Source organism: Periophthalmus magnuspinnatus, chromosome 16 (genome assembly GCF_009829125.3).
Source record: "Periophthalmus magnuspinnatus isolate fPerMag1 chromosome 16, fPerMag1.2.pri, whole genome shotgun sequence".
Taxonomy (NCBI): domain Eukaryota; kingdom Metazoa; phylum Chordata; class Actinopteri; order Gobiiformes; family Gobiidae; genus Periophthalmus; species Periophthalmus magnuspinnatus.
This window is the reverse complement of record NC_047141.1, coordinates 32,309,392-32,322,703: the sequence shown is the minus strand read 5'-3', so window position 1 is coordinate 32,322,703 and position 13,312 is coordinate 32,309,392. Positions and strand designations below refer to the sequence as shown.

At 42.7% G+C, this 13,312-nt stretch overlaps 1 protein-coding gene across 2 annotated transcripts in view; it reads right to left on the bottom strand.

The window, feature by feature from the left end:
• The window catches only part of si:ch73-22o12.1 (nectin-2), a 296,208-nt gene extending 283,314 nt beyond the window's left edge, over positions 1-12,894 (bottom strand). Inside the window, exon 1 of one of the 2 annotated variants that reach the window (XM_033981674.2) lies at positions 12,432-12,894. In XM_033981674.2, the coding sequence (XP_033837565.1) occupies positions 12,432-12,516 (85 nt within the window). In that variant the 5' untranslated portion in view covers positions 12,517-12,894. The remainder of the gene's footprint in view (positions 1-12,431) is intronic. The other variant, XM_055227683.1, reaches the window with a different exon arrangement.
• Between the last annotated feature and the right edge of the window lie 418 nt (positions 12,895-13,312).

Genomic DNA, 13,312 nt, shown 5'->3' with positions numbered 1-13,312 from the left:
CTCAAACTGGCAGATTTTATTACAGTTTTGTTGGATTTCAAACTGACCATTTAGTCATGTAGACACTGGGGACAAGGGGGGCTAAATGTGTTGCTTAAGGACACAACAGTAGCATTTATTTGTAGGAGCTGGAATCGCACCGTCAACCTTGAGATCAGTGGAAAAAACAACAACTTTAAAATCATTCAGTTCCTTTAAAACCATCACATTCTTCCCTTTAGAAACTGTTTACTTCCTGTTCAACAAAAGAATCTCAAACTATCAGATTTTGTTTCAGCTCGATTTCAAACCATTTTATAATTGTCAGACCAGTCAAAAAAATATAGAGACATCCCGTTTTGTCGATACCGCTCGGCCCTAAGTGAATATTTCTGGTCTACTTCACTTGTGTCCTCAAAAGGCAGCTCGCCGGAGTGAATCACGCTCGCCGACCCGCGCCTCCTTCAGACCCATCCATTCTGTCTAATAATATTTGCCAAGTCAACAATACAGCTGATGGATCCTTTGTGCAGCTCCTCTCGGGTCATGGAGAAAGAATTTAACCAAAAGAGATTTATTAAGAGGCCAAAGACAATACGTCAGGAGCGTTTCGTCATCGGGATGTCGACAGCCGCTCGCCGTTTGGATTTAACGTCACATTTCATTCGCAGTTTGTCAGGTTTTTATGGGGTGATTTAAAAGTGCTCTGCATGTTTGGACGTTTAGGACAGGACTTCACAAAGGAGAGGAGAGTTTTGGGACAAATGAAAACGTTTAATATTTGTAACCAATTTGAGAACAGAGAGAAGACACAAATCGCTTTTTACTACAAAATACAAGTTACTTTTTAGTTTCTTGGAGGCGTTTTGCTTCAACGTTCAGCTTCTAACTTTAAATGAACTGTTCTACAACTGTATGTTTAGTGAGTCGGGCTGGGTATCGTTAAGATTCGATATATTTCAAATCGATTTGATACGATTCAATGAAAAAAATCAAGGCTTTCGTGACCCTTAATGATCAGCCTAATTTTCACCAAAAAATAAACATTAATGGAGCGTTTATCTCCCGTTTATTGAAGATGAATCAACATAAAGTGCATTTTTCTAACTAGAAGCACACATCAGACTGTTCCATGTGTCAGTTTTATTCATCCACAGTTTATACGAGCTCCACATTTACATTTACACAGAGACATGTGCAGTTTAACGACTAACGGATCCAAACATATCGACTAAAAAACAACTGTCACGCTAAAAGTAAAAGTTAAATCATCAAAACGGTGAATAAAATGTCAAATGTTCTGCATAAACAAGTTTTTTCCTCTAAACAGCCACACAATAGAGCTGTGACACAATAATTGGGTAAAATATACAAAAGAAATACAGTATATCGAAACAGCAGCCCACGATATCGATACTGTATCATTAAATTTAACAATACGACAATAGAGATTTTGATATTTGAGCACATCCCTAATAAATATAAATAAACATTTGCATTGGTTCTTAAACTCCTTCTGATGAGGAGCCAGACTCTTTTTAAACAGTCCAGGACCAAGTGTTTTTCAGTGATGATACGAGTTCAGATTAGCATCTCGTTCACGCAGTTTCGATTTTGTATCTGGCTTCTTTTTTTTATTATTTTACAACCCGAGTTAAGCCTGAGAGGTTATTATTGATCACTACAGAAGATCGTTTGTTCCATCGGATTTTGAATTTTAAAAACCCTCTGAAATTCTCCCTTTTTTTTAACTCTTGATTTTTAAAGAACTTTTATAGTCTCGTACTTTGTCGTCAGTGAAAAAACTACGATCTAACGGAGAATATTCTGGATGAGCAGGGCCGTCAACTGACATTTGGGGGACCCAGGCTAAGAAATCACACATGGGCCCCCTCTAATATAAATTAATAGAAAGAGAGTCCAATTCTGGGCCCCTAAACCCGGGACATAAGACCACTTTGTCCCCCCCTGTCGACTCCCCTGTGGATGAGTAGTTTGGGGTTTTTTTCTGCACAGTTCTGATTATCACAATTGTACAAAATGTCCCATGAACGATTATGGTCGATCGGGACGAGACGATTAACAAGAATATCGTTTATCGTGGTAAATAGGACATTTTGTATAATCATAATAACCGCCAACAAAGATAATCACTGTTATATCACCTGAACGTGCAGAAAAAAATGACTTATCCACAGAGGAGTCAACGGGGGGGACAAAAGGGTGTGTTGTCCGGGACCCGAGGGTCTTAGGGGGCCCAGAGTTTGGACCCTCTTCCTATTAATTTGTATTACAGGGGGGGCCACGTGAGATTTATTGCTCCAAATGCCTCTAAATGTCAGTTAACAGCCCTGCTCATCCATAATATTTTCTGTTAAAGTTAAAATTATTCACATTCAAAACGACTTTAAACATCACCGTGATATAATCGTTAACCGTGATTATTGTGGCGTATATCATAATCGTCAAAATTCTAATATCGTCTCATGTTGGGTGGTTGGACGAAGAGGAGGTAGGACGAGCAACGGGGAGGAGTAACAGGACTAGAGACGGGACGATAAGCGATAATATCATTTATCGTGGTAAAAAGGGTTGATAATTGTTCGTGGCGCTTTTTATACAATCGTGATAATCGCCAACAAAGATAATCGCCATTACATCATCAGAATGTTCAGGAAATATCTACTTTTCCCTGATGATCTGCTCTAAATCACTACAGCACAGCACTAGAACAGATGTTTAAATACGGAACCTGTTCATTAAACTCAGCGGTAATAATCCCCCTGATATAATCGTTAATCGCCGTTATTTTGTCCGTGATAATCGTCCCAGGTTGTTGTAAACGAACAACATGCTGAAGATTCGACAGAAACGCGGTCCGCTCTTCCAGCCTGAACTCACGCCGGCTCCATTACGACTCAAAACCTTCACATTTCGTCTTTACGTGACATGAAACCGTTTCGCGTTTTCGCCCTTCACCTGCCAACGTCACCCGTAAATGTTAAGATTTCTCTAATTGCTTTAGCGAAACGTTGACAGTTTAGACTTTACCGCTAAAAGCACGCCAATCGCTCGGCTTTTTTAAAAACACCCCGAGCTTCAATGCCTCGGAAAAAAGGAAATGATAGCAAGAAAAGGAAGACGTTGCGTTTGGTAAAATGCCAAATATTAGCTTTAGTCACGGGCCAATTTTGTTATTAACGACCCCGCGTTTGGTACAACTGTCCACAGACCCACATCAGTCTCTGAAATCCTCATCATCATTAAGCTGTAAATTCCCGCACGCTTTTATGTCTGACTCAACTCTTATGGGTGATTAGACGGGAGGGGGGGGGCTCGGCGTGTCGTAGCGGCGGCTCGCGTGTCCGTGTGCATGTCAAACCCGCCGAGTCGCTTCTTTTTTTTTTCTTTTTTTACACACGTATCGACGCACGCACACCCACCCTGACCTTTTCAAAATCCCACTGACATTTACACAGCGGCGGTAAAGGGTCCGGCGTCGCTCATTTGCATAATGACGGGAGCTGACCGCGGACGCCATTAACACGAAAACCAAACTCGGACCGACGAAAACCTCCGCTGGGTCTAATGAGACACTAACAGACTTACTTTTGCCTGTTTTATTAGAGAGGGCAGAGGAATAACACATCGCCGGGACCATCAATTATATTCAGGGTAATAGACGGCGAGGGGAGTGCTCAGACGCTGTTCCGCTGATGAATCGGTTCAGCGTTGGCAGGGCGAGCCGCGTTTCTCGATACGGCGGAGGAACGGTTGAAACGATTGCGCGAAAGAACTGCCAAAGGAAACATCAGAGTATCCAGAGAGGAGGGAGAAGGACGCCAGGCGAGTGCGTAAACTTCAGGAAGGGATTACGGCGGCCCCTCGTTTACCGCGGGAGCTACGTTCTAAAAATAATCCGTGAAGTCGTCAGCTTTATTTTTTTTTTCGATTATTCTATCTGTTCTGCGGCTGAAAAAACCCTCGCCGCGCACTTTATGCACTTTTCTCACACAGGCGTTAACATTCTCCCTGAAAATAAGTTTTATTAAAGCCAAAGGAACCACATTTCCACGGCGATAGGCCAAGTAACAGTCAGGTTTGTGGAGATGCGAGCCCACTCACAGTATAGACACATGTTTTTTTCTTCTTTTTTGTGCAATAAAAGCGTCCGAAATGAAGAACAACATTTTATTAGGCTATTTTTTTGTCTAAAGAGTTACATGGTGGAGCTTTAAATACAATTAGCTCAGTTAGTTTAGTACCTCGTTTATCGCGGGGGGTCACGTTCTAAAAATAACCCGCAATAGGTGAAATCTGCGAAGTATCAGCTTTATTTTTTACATTATTCTCTCTGTTTTTGTCTGTCAAACCCCTCACCACACACTTTATACACTTTTCTCACACAGGCGTTAACATTTTCTCACATTTCTCTCTCGTTTAAACTCTCTCAAAGTTCAAACCTTCGTAGGCGTCTTTGTCGGTGCAGAACGTTTCATCGACATTGTGGGTTTTGTCGGGGAGAAAACAAATCGCAAACTTACAGCACTTCAGAGTCACACTGAGATCCAACGTTTATGTAAATTTGTCTGAACACATTCTGTACTGGACAGGAGACACGGCACGGAGGAGACTGATGGACAATGGTCTACAGTCCAACAGCCAATCAGGACGCACGACACAATGGTCTACAGTCCAACAGCCAATCAGGACGCACGACACAATGGTCTACAGTCCAACAGCCAATCAGGACGCACAACGCAATGCACGATCGTACACTGTAAAAAAAAAAAAATGGAAAATTGCGCTAAAATAATCTACAAAACAGCTCGACCGTGAAAGGTGAACCGTGATAGAGCGAGGGACGACAGTATCTGAAAATATTTGTTCTTTTCAGAGTCTTGAATCTTATGTTTTGTTCATTTGTCTGTACGTGAAAAGTCCTTTTTGGATTTGGATGAAATGTGTTGATCAGTTTGTCACGAAACTAAAATCTCAAACTTAATTCCGATACTGAGGAATTTACTCAAGACGTTTGGCAGCTTCTTCAGTTCTGGTCAGATTACAGCTGGACTTTAGGCCTGGGACGATATTGAAATTTGGTGTGACGATTATTATTGCCAAAATTAAAACGATTATATCACGATAAGACAGTTTAAAAATGCTACGGATATGAATAATTATCATTTTAATCTTACGAATAAGAGCTGTTATAATTTTATACTTTGTTATCAGTGAAAAATACGAGTTACCAGACAATATTCTGGATGAGCAGGGCCGTCAACTGAAATTCGGGGGCCCGGGGCATGACGTCTCACATGGGCCCCCTCTAATACAAATTAATAGGAAGAGAGTCCAATTCTGGGCCCCTAACCCCGGGACAACAGACCCTTTTGTCCCCCTGACGACTCGACCGTGGATGAGCAGGTTTTTTGCACATACTGGAGATAAAACGGCGGTTATGTTTGTTGGCGATTATATAAAATCCTCCATGAATTATTATTATCGTGGAACCTTTTCATCACGATAAATGATTTTATTGTTTATTGTCCCACTCCTACTGGACACTGCCTTATATCTGTCTGAAGGGAAGAGCTAGCTAAACTGAAGCTAACGCACCTGATTTTCTTTTACTACAGTCTGTACTGATTCCAACACGACAATGGAGATAAAAACGCTGCTTCTTCAGTAACGGAATGTCATTTTCATATTCAAAAAGATAGACGTTCTCTATCTTAGTACAAGGTCTAATATTTGCTCTGATAAAAGATAAAAAAAACACAAACCGTTCAGAAAAGATTTGTATTTTTGCGTAAGTGAGTATCTAGTTTTGATAACAGTTTTAGCATCGATTCGTCTCCGATTTTTGATTCTTTTAACAACCAAATCTTCATCAAATTCATTTACAATCGATGCAGAACCTGGAGACACAAACCCCCGAGACGTCGTGATAGTTCTGTCCACTCCGGTCTGTCGTAGGGATTATTATACCTCAGACGACACCGCACGGCTCAGAAATGTGTCATGTGATCAACCCCCTTTTGTAATTACATTTTTATTTCCCCAATCGAAAAACAATCCTAATGTGAAATCTTTTTTAAACGATCCAGAATTTTAATCAGCGTCACGAGAAACAGTCCCGGGTCTGCGCTTCGCCGCACGTTTATACGGACATGGGACTGGCTGTAGACACTCGGTTAAAAAGTCCCACGCTGCTCGTCGATCGTTACAGATAATTGGATCTCAGTTTGATTAAAATTCTGTTAACTGCACAGTCTCAGCTACTACAAACGAACGAGCCATAACACCGCGCAGCTGAAATGTCGTTAACGCAGAAAACACCTCTTCTCCCTGGTATTTAATACAACTGCACAGGATATCTTGCCGTTTTTGTCCGTTCCGTTTGTTTTGTTGACTTTTTATATGAAGGTGAAGTCGTTTTAAATGCGCTAAACGAATAAAAATTGATTTAATGAAGCGTAACAGTGAAAAAAAAACATTAATGTAACCGTTTCATATATATATGCGTATATAATTAACGTATAATTACACAAAATGTTGCTTTTGTTCATCACAGTTTAGTCCATACCTGGCTTCTTCTGTGTTTTACTTTCTTCTTCGTGTGTCCTTCGCTTTGCTTAGTATAAATTCGTGGGTTTGACTCCCGCCTCTTCCCTTTGAGAGGTCAGAGGTCAGTCCTTTATTGTGATCCCTGTGTTAAAGTGTCCTCTTTTAATTATCTTTACTTTTGTTTACATCTGTGATTTTATTTTATTTGTATTTAAGTTAATATTGAGCTCCTGTGTTGTTTTTGTTCGTTTGTCTTTGATATTGTCTTTTGTTTTCTGTCTTATATTGTGGGCTGGACCATCGTGTAGCGGCTCATGTTGATAAAGTTGTTGTTTTTTTGTTTTTTTTAACGGAACAAATTAAAAAACCGACTCCAAAGTTCCCGCTGTGTCCCGTGGCTCCTGAACACATCACCACCCACACAACACAACGCAGAAGTCCACCCGTCACATTAACACGATTTGCCGTTCCTCCCAAAAAAAATACAAAAATTCACCTTCTTACAACATAAACATGAATAAACAGCTTCGTCCACATTGTGCCGTGTCAGACTGTCGCGTCGGCTCGGTGAGGTCGCACGTGCCCTTTTCCCGCCTGCTGTTTCCACGCTGTTCCTGTCATAAAGAGCGTGGCCTCGAGTCCTGAGCGTCTGGAGCGTCTCTACGTCCACCTCCCGCCGCTCAAACAAAAGACTGGACGCACAGGAATGAGACGAGGACTTGGAATAAAAACACGGGGGGCCAAAAAACACAAGGGCCCTGTATGTTCACGTTTGGGGGGAGGGGCCGATGAGTGGGAACCAGGGGATCTAATCTGCAACTGACAAATTAGGATTCTGCAGTTAAACTTTGCAGACTAAAGCAAAAGTAATCCAAAGATTCATTCATTTTAGACTAGAATCTATATAAAAGTTAATGCAGTGATTAATTGGAAACATAAGGATTCTCGCTGAGGGACGAAAATGACCTAAAATTGTTTGGGTCATAGTCGTAGACCGTTTATATAAATGGACGTAGCTAACCTGCTAGCATGGGCGCACTCCCAGCTACATCGACTCACCTGCTGCTGTCAGACTTGTCATTTTGAGTTTATTTATTTATTTTGAGGGTTTTTTGTTGTTTTTTTTTAGTTAATTTTGAGTTCATTTATTCATTTTTGATTATTTTGCGTTTGTTTTTTGAAAATCTGTCCCTCCTCTCTCCGTCTCTGCTGCTTCAGACTCGTTTTGTTTTTAAATGTTCAGATTAAACCTCGACATGATCCTGAGGTTTTTATTTCACTATTGTGTCTGTAAATTAAGAAATGAACATTAAAAACAAACAAATCAGACATGTTTTATCTCACAGACGTTCTAAAACCCTCAGAACCGGTCCACTCCGCTGCTGTTACTTTTTTTTAAGTTATTGAGTTTATTTTTTTTATTTTATTTGAGTTATTTTGAGTTTATTTATTTTGAGGTTGTTTTTTTTTAGTAAATTTTGAGTTCATTTATTTATTTCTGGTTATTTTGCACTATTGTGTCTGTAAATCAAGATCTGAACATTAATAACAGACAAATCAGGTCCTTCTTTCCCCGAGGTCGCTCCTGTTAGCGTTAGCAACAGGTTTGATTGACAGCGTTGCTAAGGAAGAACGGGCGTTTAACTTCAACAGTCTCGCTCCAGGTTGGCTCTTCGGAATTCTTTTTTGTTTTCATGTATGATTTATTTAGAGACTTATCAAAATATAAAAAAAGAGATAACATAGAAAGGTGTTTTATCCAGCGCTAAAATGAGAGATTAACGGTTTTTGTATATATTTTAAGGTGTGAAATGTCAAATGAGTGAAAGCAAACATAAAAAGCAAAAACAAAACAGACAGAACATGTGCTACTAAAAACATTTACCACTGTTAGATCAACCACGTCTCTGGGCTGGAGGACGTGTCTAGGGTGAGGGAAGTCTGGGGGTCCCTGCTTAAACCTGGCCCCGGATGAGAGGAAGAAAACGGATGGATGGATGGACTGACGAGCTTCTTTATAGTCTATGGTCATAATTAAAACCGTGCTAACGCGAAACAACTATTTACCCACGTCAAAACCAACCTGTAGAGGACGTACAGATTAAATTACACGTCCAACAAGCGCCTTTGCTCCAGGTTTTGCGGCGTGGAAAGCTTCAGAACGGAGAGAAACGGAGATTTAGTTCAACACGTTGGACAGTAATTGTTCTCGGCTTAATTAAAAAGGCGGGCGTTTAAACTCTGACCGCGCAGATACTGTACGCCGCGTGTGTGGAAGCTATTTTCATTACGGTTGCGAGATGCTGCTGTAGCGCCTTGCCGGAGGTCCTATTGAACTCGTTATGAATCATTTTACCGAGTTACACATACATTACTCCAAAAGGTCACAGTACGTTTTCTTCACTGGTATTTTTAAACCGTTACTCACAGTGGACAGTAAGTGTGTGGGAATCTCGCAAGTTATTGGATCTGCGGTGATTCATAAAGGGTTTAATACAGTGACCAGCGTGGGGGGGGGGGGGGGGGGGGGGGGGGTGGAGGGAGGGACGGAGCGAGGGCGGGGGCGGGGGAAGGCGGGCTAGCTGGTCGTCCTCCCCCGGCCCTGACCCCAAATGCCGCCACCCCCCGAGAGCCGAGCGCGACGCAGCTTACTCAGCCATAAAGACAATAGTTCCACAGCCGCGCGGACCCCCAGTACAAACTTCCCCTCCCGCAAACCCCTCCTCTTGTAATAAAAACGTCTCCATGGCGACGGGGACAAGCCTTTCCGACCCACATCGTCGACTGCGCAGGACTCCGATTTGGGGGGATTGGGGGGGGGGGGCGTAGCGTAGTTTCTGTACTGAAAAATGTCTCTGCGAGTAATTAAAACGAAAGGAAAATGAGCAAAACAAAACTATTTTCCCTGTTGATTCGTGGCAAAAATGTACACGGTTTCCAAACTATCCAGAAATATGTTGTTCTGTTGTTTTGACCAAGCCTGGAATGTTCCGCAGTATGGCATTCCGACACAAGCGCATGGTAAAACGTGCTGCTCGTGATGCTCCGACACAACATGACCAAGATATTTCTGAGCAAAACCGTTCACTTACGACAAAATAAGAGCTCAAAACGGAAACATTCAAGGTCTTCCCACGCAAAATAACAACAACATCTCCATGGCGACACTCACACAAAATGTTCCGTAGTATGGCATTCGGTCACGAGCGCATGGAAAAAAATGTGCTGCTCGTGATGCTCCGACACATGACCAAGATATTTTTGCGCAAAACCGTTCACTTACGACAAAATAAGAGCTAAACGCAAACGTTCAAAGTTGTCCCATGCAAAATAACAACATCTCCATGGCGACACGCACCCAAAATGTTACACGGTATGGCATTCCGACACAAGCGCATGGAAAAACGTGCCGCTCGACGCTCTTAGACGTAACACGACCGAGATATTTTTGCGCAAAACCGTTCACTTGCGACAAAATAAGAGCTCAAAACGGAAACATTCAAGGTCTTCCCACGCAAAACGACAACATCTCCATGACGACACGCACCCGAAATGTTACGCAGTGCCTCTTTAAAGATTCATACTCCCAATTCGAGTCTCGTAGGGCACTTGACAACCTGAGTAGAAACCCCAGGAGGCATTGTAATTCTAAAGTGTTACACAGCGCCTATATTAAACTTAACTATACCTGTCGCATTTTAAATAGGAAACTTTGAGAGCCAAATTGCAACTTTCAGATGGAAGGTGGGAGTTAGTACTTACTGTCAAACCGTAAAAACGAAATGGATAAATCTGACAAGCAAAAAGTTGAACAAAATGCACTTAAACGTCCGGCTTAACCATTACGCAAAAGAGGGGCAGAGTTCACTTAACGCCTTCGACAGAACCCTTACGTTTTTCTGATTGTAACATCATTACGGGCACATTTTCCTCCCGCTCATAAATATGTATGCTCTGTTGTTTTTTTCCCCCTGCGTTCCTCGTTCCCTTCAGAGCACTTCACGTTGAATAAAGTGAGAACGGGCCAAAAAAAGGTCTGGAGGTATGAAGCCGCAAAGACGAAATCAGCTTATGTTACGAGTCCTGATTAAAGACGCCACAATCAACTACACGCCGGTGAAAATGCCAACTGTAGCAGAGCCAGCGAGCGCAAGTCCTACATACTTGCCCTAATTACGACACAAAACAAATAGCTAGCCTGGTAAGGAAGCTCTGAAATGTTGCACTCACCACACGCATTCATGTGCTAATAAGGTTAAAGGCACGCCAGGAATCTTTGCGTTGGTTTTTTTTTGGTTTGTGTCGGGGTCTGTGTGGGACTGGTGCACCTGCTGCTGCACCTGAGCAAAGACCGGAAACACCTCGGATTTCACCTGTTCAAATGCTAATGCGGTAACAGGACGCCGCCACTTTGTTTTAAGCACAAACAGCTCATTTACACAACAGAAATGACTGGAGTGGGAGGGGCTGAGGCACAGTCATCCTTTGCAGTAAACTGTTTAGTAAGACACTGTTTTCTCAATGTTTGATTTTTTGAGTGCCCAAAAAAACACGACTGTATTATTTATTATTATTTATATTTATTCATTTATTTTTAATTTTATTTATTTATTTTATATTTTATTTTAATTTTTTATCATTATTTTTGTCACTTTTCTGGTTGAAAAGACACTTTCCCTGCAGCGCCCCAAAGTCTGACATTAAACTTATCCATCTCCACGAAGACAAGCAACAATTAGACCAAGTTATAGCTAAGATCTGTGGAGAGGCAAGCACACTCGCTGTAAGAATCCATGTTTTTCCCTATAAATATAACACTTAAAATTGAATATATGCAGGATAGATCTGTTGAAAGCTACGTATTTGTGTGTTTTTTTTGATTATTAAGATCCCATCAGCTGCTCTCAGGGCCCGCTGGACACAAGAAGGTGGCCAAATCCACGCCAGAAAAGCTCCATAGTGCACCTTTACGCTTTTAAAATTGTCTTTTGACACCTGTAGATGAAGAAGTTGGAGCTATGACAACACAAATTAGTTCTAAAACATGACTGACAGTTTTAAATCAAAATACTATTATGATTGGAGCTGAAATCCTGTTGTTTCTGTGATGAAGCTCACAGCGGGGAACGTGCCAATGTTTTTCCAAGTCATCATCAAACTTTTCTGACACGATTTGACTCAAAATAGTTTCTTTTTTGCATAAGAGTGTGTGTATTTACATGATACAATTACGCAGGGTTAATACATCCACGCAGAGCTGACCTGGGGTTTCATTTGTGCACATTAACAACGGCCTCGTGGTGCCATTTTGCGCAAGTGAAGTGTAACTAATCAAAGATGATGTGAGGACAGAAGGAAGAACAGACAGGCCGAGGAGCGCGCTGCCTCACGGGAAAAAGGGACCAAGGACACAGCAGAAATGGAGCAGCACTGACTCAATAGAAACCAGCTCTGTAACATAAAACTCGAGCAGAAACAAGAGAGAAGGCGAGAGCACAGGGACCAGGCAGGACGCACCAGGCACCAGGCACCTTGCAACAGGAAGAGAGAAAAAAAATAAAAGCACGAAGCCACACCTTAAAAGCCAAACATGGCGTTGAGTCACTCACCGAAACTCGAGTGAAACATTGAAACGAGTACAAAACTGATAGCAAAGGAGATAAGTCCCAGATCTATGCGTCCAGAACGAAACAACAACTCGATTTACAACTATTTACGCGCCATGACGCAGCGACACAACCAGCGCACCTGTGTTTTATCCCCGGCAGGTCCCTGACAGGTGGCGCTGGGCTTCCACGGAGTCACCTTTGAGCGTAAAGCACAATAAACCCGGCCAGCGTAACAAGCAGTGACACGGGAAGTTTCCAGAGGGGGGGACTTACCGTGCGCAAAGGCGAAGACAGCGAGCCACAGCAGCGCGTTCACTCTCCCACATCCGAACCCAAAGCGACGAACGTGTCCCTCCATGGCTCCCGCGCTGTCCTCTTCCCAAAACGCGCTCGTACAAGTCACTTTTGGTTTCTAAATCTCCTCGGCTCCTTTCGTGGTAAAACTTGGGCCGCTTCGTGTGGGACAAACAAACAAAACCCCGAGGTCCGACAGAGCGAGGCGCGTTTTCCAAAGAGTCGAGTTTCCTCCTCCCCCCCTAAAAAAAACGGTCACGGCGTCTCCAGCGCGGGGTGAAACGCAGAGACACTCCAGCGGGTTCCTGTTCGTTCCAGTGGCGGTGTGCGCGCACAGGTGAGCGGGCTACAGTGTCTCCAGCAGACGCGTAATGAACTGCCGCCGCTGCTCCAACAACTCGTCCCTCCTCCTCCCGCTGCTGCTGCTCGAGTGCGCGAGGCTGAGTGGCTGGTGATGTCATCAGTCTGGGCGCGTCATAGAGTGGACCTGCTCGTTCCCCAAAGCCTATTAAGGACCAGAGAGAGAGGGAGAGAGGGAGAGAGGGAGGGAGACAAGGGGGCAGGCCTGGACTGGAGGGAAACTACTTGTTGAAAAGCAAATTTACCTCGAAAACGCGCCGGATCGAGGTGGATTTTGATTTTACGCACGGATTCCATAGGATTCTCATGACGATTTAAACACACTGCTGTAGGTTTTTATGATTCAAGACATCTGTATTTAAGATATTGATTAAAGTAAATGGATTTTGTTCTGTTGCTGTTGTTGTTTGACGGTCAGGATGGTCTTACATAACCACACAATCCTTTTTTTTGGTGACAATTAATGAAGAAAATGTTTTTTTTGTTGTTGTGTTTTTTCA